This window comes from Galeopterus variegatus, unplaced genomic scaffold (assembly GCF_000696425.1).
Source record: "Galeopterus variegatus unplaced genomic scaffold, G_variegatus-3.0.2 Scaffold17819, whole genome shotgun sequence".
In the NCBI taxonomy this organism is placed as follows: Eukaryota; Metazoa; Chordata; class Mammalia; order Dermoptera; family Cynocephalidae; genus Galeopterus; species Galeopterus variegatus.
The window spans coordinates 3,108-13,155 of NW_007743930.1; the positions used below are offsets into that span (position 1 = coordinate 3,108).

At 53.8% G+C, this 10,048-nt stretch overlaps 1 protein-coding gene across 1 annotated transcript; it reads left to right on the top strand.

Moving 5' to 3' along the window:
• Positions 1-3,047: 3,047 nt before the first annotated feature.
• LOC103582772 (regulating synaptic membrane exocytosis protein 4) lies at positions 3,048-4,838 on the top strand (the record flags this gene model as incomplete). Its single annotated transcript, XM_008564280.1, has 4 exons — positions 3,048-3,160; positions 3,456-3,557; positions 4,149-4,288; positions 4,457-4,838. Coding segments are annotated over 4 exons (574 nt in total), but the record flags the coding sequence as incomplete, so codon positions are not given.
• Between the last annotated feature and the right edge of the window lie 5,210 nt (positions 4,839-10,048).

Genomic DNA, 10,048 nt, shown 5'->3' on the forward strand with positions numbered 1-10,048 from the left:
CTTTCTCTTTAAAAAAAAAAGCACTGATGCATAATGTTTAATAGACTCCAAAGCCCGACTGCCTGTCTGCCTCTGTCTTGGTTTGGCTTCTTCCAGAAGCAGACCCTGACTCAGAGATTCAAATGGACATGGGTGATTTGGCAGGTGGTCCCAGGAATCACCAATGTGGGAGCAGCAAGGAATGAGACAGGAAGGGGTAGTTTGTAAAGGATCTGTTATCAAGCCTGTTACCACTGTGGGCAGTGGGATCTCTGGGGGACCGTGCTGGACTATGGCCAAGTTATCCCAACTGCAGACCACTCCCAGTTTGTCACTGGCTGGGGACTGCTTCAGGGGTGTTGACCCTCAGGCATGTCCAGACTGTTCTGCACATAGGCTGAATGTGCTCTCACAGCCAGAAAATCAGCCCTCAGACCGAGTGGCAGGTGTGAGAGTATGCAGCCTCATTTGAGAGGGTGGGGCAGGGCCACACACTACCTGTATGACTCTCTAGCTCATCTGTAAAGTGGACCTGATAATAGTATTGACCTCAGAGGGTTGTTGTAACACTAAAGTGAATTAACAAGTGTAGAGCACTTAGACCATTGCCTGGCACACAGTAAGCACCATAGGTAGTGCTGGGTTAGAGAACATCCTCCTATAACTATTCATTGAGTGAATGGGCGAATCTTTTGCCAACTGTGAGCTTTTGTGAATTAACAATTAGGCATGATGGCAATCAGAAAGATTTGGTTCAACCAGCAGGGAGCATGTCTAGACTGTGAAGGGCTGGGAGGGGCTGGAGCTAGAAGGGAGGAGAATTATTGAACTGTTACCTCTGAAGAACTTGGGAAAAGGTAGATTAGCAGAGTGGAAGTGGAAAGGGACACCCGTGCAGGTGGGGGGAGGTGGATAGGGACCAGAAAGCCCACCTCCTGCGGAAGCTCCTCCTGCACCTGCAAGGCTGAGGTTCCAGCATACTCTCTAAGCAGAGAGCTTTGGGGGCAGAGGGAGGGGGCTCAGGGCAGTGAACAAAACAGCGCAGTGCCCTCAAGATCAGCGCAGTTCTCCCTCCTGCTCAAAGACCTCCCTGGCTGCTTCTGTGAAACCTGGCACACAGTAAGTGCTTATTTAAAGTTAACTATTGTTCTTAGAACATGCTCTGATGGAAAGTTGGGATTGATTTTGGAAGTATTGTGTTCAGGTATAGTCAGTCATGCACCGCATAATGAAGTTTTGGTCAACAATGGACTGTGTATGCGATGGCAGTCCCATAAGATTATAATGGAGCTGAAAATTCCTGTTACCTAGTGACATAATGTCATAGTACAACCCATCACTCACATGTTTGGGTGATACTGGTGTAAACAAACCTGTGCAGTATGGTCAGGAGGTGTGTCTGTCTTATCCACAGGGTGACCCTCCCAGAGGTAGCTCAGACCTTTAATTTAGAAAGCCAAGCATTTGACAGAGTAGGTCTGACCCCAAGTGAAAGGGTTCTTGTCTACTTTAGAATTCTTACATGTTTACATGATTCCCACCCATCCCCATAGCAAGATAATATTTATTAAGTTAGCTAACACTCACTGATTGCTTGCTGAGTGCCAGGCACAATCCCTACCTGTGATTTAATTTTCATAACTTTGTGGGGTGGTATTAGTCTAATCCCCATTTAGAAGAAGAGGAAAATGAGGCACAGAGAGACTCAATAACATGATTAGAGAGCCCACGCTCATGCAACCAGTGGTTGGTGTAGGTAATAGGAAAATTCATTGCTGTTCCCTTTCATGACACACTTCCCCATAGTGACAAAATCACCTAGCTGCATTTCTCAGGATGTGTCCCAGTTATTAAGTGATGCATGACTGTACTGGCTCTGCCATTGTGAGCCTGTGGCTTTAGGTCAAGGATGGACCTCAGCTTCCTCATCTGAATAATGGTGATAAAGGTAAAAACCAGCCTCCTGTGGTTGTGGTGAGGATCAGATGAGAGAATGGGTTGTAAGTGCCTTGTTCCCTAAGATAGCAGGGGTGCCATCAGCCACGGTACTTGGCGCCTCATCTCACTTAATGTTCACAACAGACCTAGCAGGTGGGTGCATGTTACTCCCACTTTAGGGACAGGAGAGGAATGCTTAGAGAGGTGAAGGGAGGGGGAAAACTAACTTAATCTGGTGTAAGCAAAATAATAATAATTATTGTTATTGACTTCTGTAATCAAAAGAAGATGAAATAACTTGCTTCAGGCAGAGCTTGATCCAGGAGCTCAGGCAGTGCCACCAGTCTGATGGCTTCATTCTTGGGCTCCAGGCCCCAGGCCCAAGTCTGCTGGAAAAAGACAGCTTCTCACTCCCCACTGTTCAAACAAAGTGTCCAGACTGGATTCTCGTTGGCTGAGTTGGGCCACGTACCTGTCAGTGTCTTAGCCAATCACTGGCTGAGGGGAAGGAATGCCCTGATTGGCCAGGCTGAGCTGCAGGCCTGGCCTCTGAAGTTGGCTCTGCCCTACCCCACAGGGATCATGTACCATGGGGAGGGGGCTCCCCAAAGGAAATTTGAGGTCTCCTCAACAGAAGGAGGGGAAGTGGACATTGGGTAGCCAAGCAGCAGCAGCAAGTGCATACCTCAGAGTCCAAAGCTGCTGGCGCAGTGCTTCTCAGACTTTCCCGTGCAAGTGGACCATCTGGGGCTCATGCTCATGGTAAGATGCAGATTCTGACTCAGCAGCCAGGGGGTGGAGTGGAGTGCAGTTGTGTTTCCAGTTAGCTCCCAAGCGATGCAGCTGTTGCTGGTCTCTGGACTGCACTTTGAGTATCAAAGCACTAAAGCCACATGAACCAGGCACTTGATGAACTACATACTGTGATTCTTACAACCACCCCAAGGTGTAAGTATCAACATATCCATTTCATGTAGGTGAAACATAAGGCCTAGCAAGGCAAGGTAGGGTGATAGATGTGGACACAAGATTGCTGCGGAATGAGGGACGTTCTGGAGCTTGACTGCCTGAGTCATCAGAATACTCAGTCCGCCCTGGGAATTTTTTTTTTGTCTCTTTTCTTCTTGCAGCCTTAACTATGGGGGAGTTTGCCTGGCATCAGATGCCCAGTTCAGTGACTTCCTGGGCAGCATGGGGCCAGCGCAGTTTGTGGGCCGCCAGACCCTGGCCACCACACCCATGGGTAAGTGCCCCAAGGCCTGTTCCCAATGGACAGGGGCGGGGGTCCCACTGGAAGCCCTGCGTCTCTCCCTCCTTCCCCTCTGCCTGTTGACTATGTTCTTTATGCACCCATCCTGGATCCTGGTCCACATTGCCCAGCTCTCAGCAGAGCCCAGGCACTTGGTATGGAAGTTGGTTCTGGTCTTGTTTTGGGCTGGGAGCAGGGGAAGGGAATTTTATTCCTAAGCAGAGAGAGCTGAGTCCTTGCTTGAGCTTCTGAGTCATTTCCCAGTCTCATCGCTTGGGGCCTCTTGCAGGGGATGTGGAGATTGGCTTGCAGGAGCGGAATGGTCAGCTGGAAGTGGACATCATCCAGGCTCGGGGACTGACAGCCAAGCCAGGCTCCAAGACACTGCCAGGTGTGGGGGCTGCCTCCCCTCTGCAAGGTGGGGGTGGAAGTCAGAATCTAGGGGTATCTGCAGTTTAGAAGAGAGAAAATTGGGCTAACTCGGTGGGGGGGGACCCACTGTCCCAACTCTATTGTCTGACATGGAAGTGGTGGCTTAGGGTTTATTTTGGAGACCCCGTTGAGATTGTTGACATTGTTGGACTCCCCCAGTAGACTGAGCTCCTGGAGGGCAGAGAGCATCCTTCCTATTTCTCATTATACCCAGTGCCGAGGAGGGTACTTGCACACACGGGGTGCTCAGCGAGCACTTGCTGAGGGAGTGCGTCAGTGAGTGAATGTATAAGCCAGGGAAGGGGTGGGCGAGTCATGGGCTGAGAGAGAACAGGTGAGTACAGAGTGAGCCAAGGCGGGGGAAGTGGCCGGGACCACCAGGGAGGTAGAGTAGGCCCCCCTACCCACCTTGCCCATGCTGCCTCCTCCACAGACCCCCCCAGATGGCCCCCATCCCCAGCAGTGGGTGGACAGCTTCCCTCTGTTGTACACTTTGCCCACCGTTTGAGGGGCCAGACTAGAATTAACCTCTGCTGGCCTCTGTCCCCAGCGGCCTACATCAAGGCCTACCTGCTAGAGAATGGTGTCTGCATTGCCAAGAAAAAGACCAAAGTTGCTCGCAAGTCACTGGACCCGCTGTATAACCAGGTGCTGCTGTTTCCTGAGAGCCCCCAGGGCAAAGTCCTGCAGGTGAGGGGCACTGGGGCACATGCGTGTGGTGGTCAGACTTGAGCAATTTTAAGGAGGTGGAAACCACAGGACTCAGATGAATTGGGCATGGGGGTGATTCCACGTACTGGTTGTGGGCCTCTGAGTGGCATTGGCAGGATTTGAACCACTGTGTCTCTTGCCCCACAGGTGATCGTGTGGGGCAACTACGGGCGGATGGAGCGGAAGCAGTTCATGGGTGTGGCCCGCGTGCTGCTGGAGGAGCTGGACTTGACCACCCTGGCTGTGGGCTGGTACAAGCTCTTCCCCACCTCCTCCATGGTGGACCCAGCCACGGGCCCCCTGCTCCGGCAGGCATCCCAGTTGTCCCTCGAGAGCACCGTGGGGCCCTGTGGCGAGCGATCTTAGTGGTGGGGATGGGGAGGGGCTCCCCAAGATGGCCTGGAGACTGCCCAGCCCTGACCTGGGACCCCAGGCCCAGGGGCACATTGAACAGAGGAGGACGGGGCTCTCCCCCCATAGTGGGGTAGCAGAATGGGGAGACCTGCCCCCCTTGGGCCCCTCCTCACCCCTTCTTTGCCTTTTACCCCCGAGACTTTCCCTCTCCCAATGGGATTGGCTGCACTTTTGACTTGGCCGGTTCTTGACCTGGTGGATGTGGCTGCAGTCCGGAGAAAGGAAAGACTGGGGTGGCAGAGCAACCACTCTCCTGCCCCAAACACTGTCCATCCTCTCCCCCTTTTTGCCTCCTCGGAAGCTTGCTGCCCGGAGCCAAATCCAGAACCCAGCGGCCATCTCCATGGTGCCAATTACCAGCAAGTGTCTTTCCTGCGGCACCGGGTTCAGGCAGCTACTCCTGCCCCAGAGCTGACGGGGCAGTTTGCAAGGATCCGGAGCCAGCTCCCAGGGGCCCAGAGCCCCCCCACTTGAAGAGGAGCTCAGGCCTCCCTCTGCCTGCCCGTGGAAGGAGCTTTGCCGCAGCCTGTCTGAGTCCATCTGTCTGTCCCCTCCTGCCTGCCCTTCTTCTGATGGCTCTAGGAATTGGGGTCCAACAGAGACCAAAGGAAAGAAGGAGGTACCCGGGGCCTGACACAGACCCCCAGGGTGCCTCATTCCAAGGGATTGCAGCAGGCTAGTTTGAGAACTGTTGGTAGACTGAAAAGAATGCTGTCATCTATGTTTTGGCAGAGGAGTTGTGGGACCCTGAGTTTCCAGAACCCCAAGCTGAGAGAGCTCACTGTCTCTGCATTTGGGGGATGTTGGATTGGAGGGGGAGGCTAAGGAAAGCTAAAATTAGGATTGGTAGTGCCAAGGTAAGGGTTTCCCATATAGGAGAACCCCTCCTTTTTGGATGAGGTCAAAAGTCATCTTGTCTACCCCTCTGCCTCCAGGCCAGGGGTCTGGGGAGGCAATAGAGCCCCCCAATTTTAGTCTTTTTGAACAAATTATCCTGTACTAAGGGCAGAACCCACTGCCCAGGCCTCAGTTATCTTGGCTCAAGGAAAGATGGTGGTAGGAGAGAAACAGAAGAGGTACAAGTGTAAGACTTGGGAGATTCCTTCTTAAGCAGGCCTGGGTAGCTGCCTTCCCAGCCCCGGCCTTCCCTGGGGCCTGCGGTAGCCCTTTTGCATGCGAGGCTGGCCCCTCTTTCTAGAAGCACATTTCTGCCACCTCCCCTGGGAGGCACCCAGCAGCCTACCACTCCTCTTTACCTAGTCCCTGCTGTGTAGGGCGTAGTCCAGGTTAGCTGGGTAGAGTTAGTGTTCCAAGCCCTGGGGCCTGTTCTTAGCTCATATATAGTCCTTACAGAGTCCCAGGATGGGGGTGCAGAGGAGACTCAAGTACATTCCAGGAGACCACTGTCTCCTTGCTGGCCCAGGCCTGGATCAGGCAGACTTGCTCACCAGGGGCCAGCTCCTCCTCCTGCTCCCCCCACTTCCCCTCTCCCCTGTAGGGTTGTAGCTGGAGCTGCCCATTATACTCAAATGTTCCAATTTATTATCCTTGGTACTGATTTTCCTTACGAGGCACTCTTGATGATTGCTGGGCCTTGGCGGAGGGGGCCTAGTCTCCATTAGAGTGTGTCGTTCTCCACTGAGGATACCCAGGCTGTGTTCGGTCCCATCCTGTTCTCGGTCCCATCAGGCAATTCCTCCCAACCTGGAAATTCTCCCCTCCCTTCAGCTTGTTTTAAGCCCTGGGTATCCTTTAACATTCTGATCGAGTTATACCACCTCCATGGAGCTTCTTACACTGCACTGGGAAGGGGAGATGGAGATGCCCCTTTTATCCAGGAGGTCTTCAGAGCTTCTGGAACTGTGGGGGTTCCGATCCCAAGGCTGGAGGCAGGAGGGAGCAGGGCTCTGGATGGACTCACATCTAAGGCCCAGAATCAGCCCCTCCCCCGTTTGTTTTTTTTAACCAGTGTGATTTCTCCACTCTTTATTACTCACCATTTGGAATATTTTGAGCCAGGAGAGCACCTTCTCTCTCCAGCTGTCACTGGTTGTTCAGGGGTAGCTATTCAAAGATGGGGCAGAGCCTGACTGTCCCAACCAGAGAGAAAGGGGGCTTAGCGCTGGCTTGGGGGTCCCCTCCCCAACCCCCAGCTTAGCCCTCCCCCGGGTGTCTGCACAGCCTTTATAAAAAGAGAGAGAGAGCAAGCTCTGAAGCAATAACAACACCCTGGGGGTGGTCAACCAGGGCCCCCTCAGTGATTTTCTTGTTTGTTCTGTGAAATCTTGCTCACCTCCTGGAGGGGTGGGGTGGGGACTGGAGCCCTGTTTCTTTGTGTCATCCTTGTGAGCACGAGCACCCTTTGAAGGGGCTGTGACATTGGGTGTGGGAACCATGTCTGTCCTCACCAAGGGATGGGGTTGGGGGAGGGGGAGTGACTTATTTTCATCATTAGCTTTGGGAAACCTTCAAGGTCAGCCTGTCCCCTCTGCTGTCTGATCCCCTGCCCACCAACACCACCATTTGGAGAGAAGCAGAGAGGGTGGAGTTGGGGGAGGGGGAGACTTCGGGAGGCTGGGATTTCTAGAGGGTGTTTTTTTCAATCTGGGCTAAGATCACCTGCAGGAGGGCCATGGGAGGGAGCCATCTCCACTTTCCTGCTCCAGAATCCTCTTTTCATATAAAAGGGAAAAGGGCCTTTGGGACCATTAGTCCATTTCCATTTTACAGATGAGGAGACCAAGGCCCTGCGCAGGGGAAGAGCCCCCCCCCCGGTGTCACCTGTGTGGTCAGTGGCACCCCCGGCCTGAGTCTCCCACTCCCAGCAGAGGCTGAGCTGGAGCCAGGGCAGGATGAGCGTGGCGCCATCTCCCACACCTCCTCCTCCCTTTGCTCTTTGGAGCCTCCCAGTGGCCCTGGAAAGATGGGCAGGATGAGTTGTAGCCCATCTGAAAGGTTAGGAAACTGAGGCCCAGGAAAAGGACCTGCTTCACACAAGACCCCTCAGCAAGTGAACAATGGGGACAGAGCTGGGGACCATCGTGCTGCTTCCTTCAGGTGACAGGAGACCATTGCCCCAGGGCACGTCTGCCATGGTACATAATTCTGGCCTTGAATAAGCCCCAGGCTGTGTAGCCCTGTGGGTCTGTCTCTGGTGCCAGTAGCTCTTCCTGGGCCTGGGTTTGGGGGAGAAGGTTGCCAGGGAGACTTCGCTGTCTTGGGAATCTGGCCCTGCAGACAGGGTGTGCAGGATTTGTTCCAGGCTGTGATGTTTGGGTGAGGGCTCCTGCTGAGGGGCCAGAACCAACTGGAGGGAGAGTTGAGAAAAACCAGCTCCTGCCTGGGGCTGTGAGAGGGTGAGGCTGTGGTTCACCTCACCTTAGGGAAATGCTCCTAAAACTCAGATGTAAGGAGAGTTGGCCTTCCTTGTAGTGCTTTTCAAACTTTCTGTTTTCAGAGTGTTTTTACCACAAGTGTACCCTTTGACCCTCACAAGAGCCCCTGGGTAGTAGATGGGGGCCTATGTTGTCATCCCCGTTTTAAAGAGAGGGGAGCTGCGGTCCTGGGAGGGGAAGGCACCTGCCTAAGGTTCTACTGTGAGTTAGTGGCTGGGCCAGGACTAGAACTCAGCTCTCCAATAGTTCAGAGCTCTATCTTCTACGCCTGGAGGTGAAGCAGATAGTTAAGGGGGTGGTTATGCACTTTCTGAGCTGATTCACCATCCAGTTCCTTAAACCAGGAGCTCCTGGGCACATTTCAGTGTTCGGAAACAGAACTGAGTCCCACCCCCTTTGGAGGCACAGCTGTTGCATTAGGCGAAGTCACCTGCATTTATTTATTGAGCAGCAGCGCTATGCCAGGCCCACTACCATTCCCCTGTAGTGACTCCTGAGGCCCTCTAGGAGGGCCCCCTGTCCGTAGAGCAGCACCTTAGAGTGGATGAAGAACATTCACATCCACGAGCTCGCCTGACTCAAACGCTGTGAGGCGGGCTGAGGGTGTACATTGTACCTAGAGCTTCTGTGAGGGCAGTGGAAACTTGAACCCAGGGCTGTCGGCATCACCTCTGGAGCCCTTTCACTGTTTGACAGCCTCCCGAGGGGTGGCAGGAAGACAGGGCCCCAGGTCCTCAGGCTGGGGGCCTCTCTCCATCCACCCACCTTTCCATTATTCCCTCTCCAGGAGCAGGAGCTTCCCGGGCCTTTGGGGAGGGAGGGTTCCTGGCCCCTGGGTTGGAATGGGTCACGTTGCATTGTGTTTATGACCATGTAGCTCATGTTGAAAATTAAAAGTTTTTGGCTTTTCTAACCTGGCTTGCTGTTGCTTTGTATTGAAACAGTTCTGTCTGGGAAGTTAAGGGAAGGTGGTGTTTTAAGGGGCTGAGGGAGGGATGCTAGGATCACCACAATGGGCTTTGTGCACCCCGTTATGGGACAGAGGCCTGTTCCAGAAAGCCCTGCCACAGATGCACAGGAGGGATCAGGGTTCTGGATGAACCCAGTCATTTTACAGATGTGGAAACTGAGGCCCAGGGAGGGGATGAGATTCCCCAAGGTCACATTGCTGGTGATTGGCGGGACCTAGAAGAGAGCTTATCCCACAGCGTCCGGCTGCATCCAGGTGGCCCCAGCGACGTAGTGGGTGACAGCAAAGCCCCTCTCATCCTGAAGTGGGGCTGGCCAGGGACAGCATCAGCTTTGCTAGGAGGGTGGGGCAATTATTCGGACATGGGCCAGTTCCCACTCTACCTGCTGGGCAAAGAGAATAAATAGTGCGGAGAATGGCCCTGAGACCCACACTGGACAGTGGGCAGCTCCCTTCGGTCCATTTCATCCATCTCTGTTCCCCGTGCTTTTCATAATACGAGCATCTGGCCTCGCTGATCGGATTCCAGGACTGAAAGTTGTACGTTTCCCCCATAACACGGAAAACCAGCCTCTACACAACAGAAAAAATAGCCGCCTGCCTCCGCTCTGAAGGGCCCGCTGGTGACGCGGACCCTATGCTGACGCGGCCACGCCTTCCACAACAATGTGGACTGCGAGATGCTGACGCGGCCAGGCCTTCCACAACAATGTGGACTGCGAGGGATTCGCACCGTACGTCTACGGGACGACTGTAGAGTCTGGCTTGTGCTTATGATACGACTTCAATATATTTTTGGAGAGGACGGAGGGGACTTGCCGCAGGAGGTAATGAGAAACTGCTTGTGGCAGAAGCCGGCATGCAGGCTCCTCGCCCCTATCCAAGCCCCGGGGAGGGTGCCCCGATGGATGAAGCCAGACCCCCCCACTGCTCTTCCCCCTCACCCCCGGGGGAGGGCTG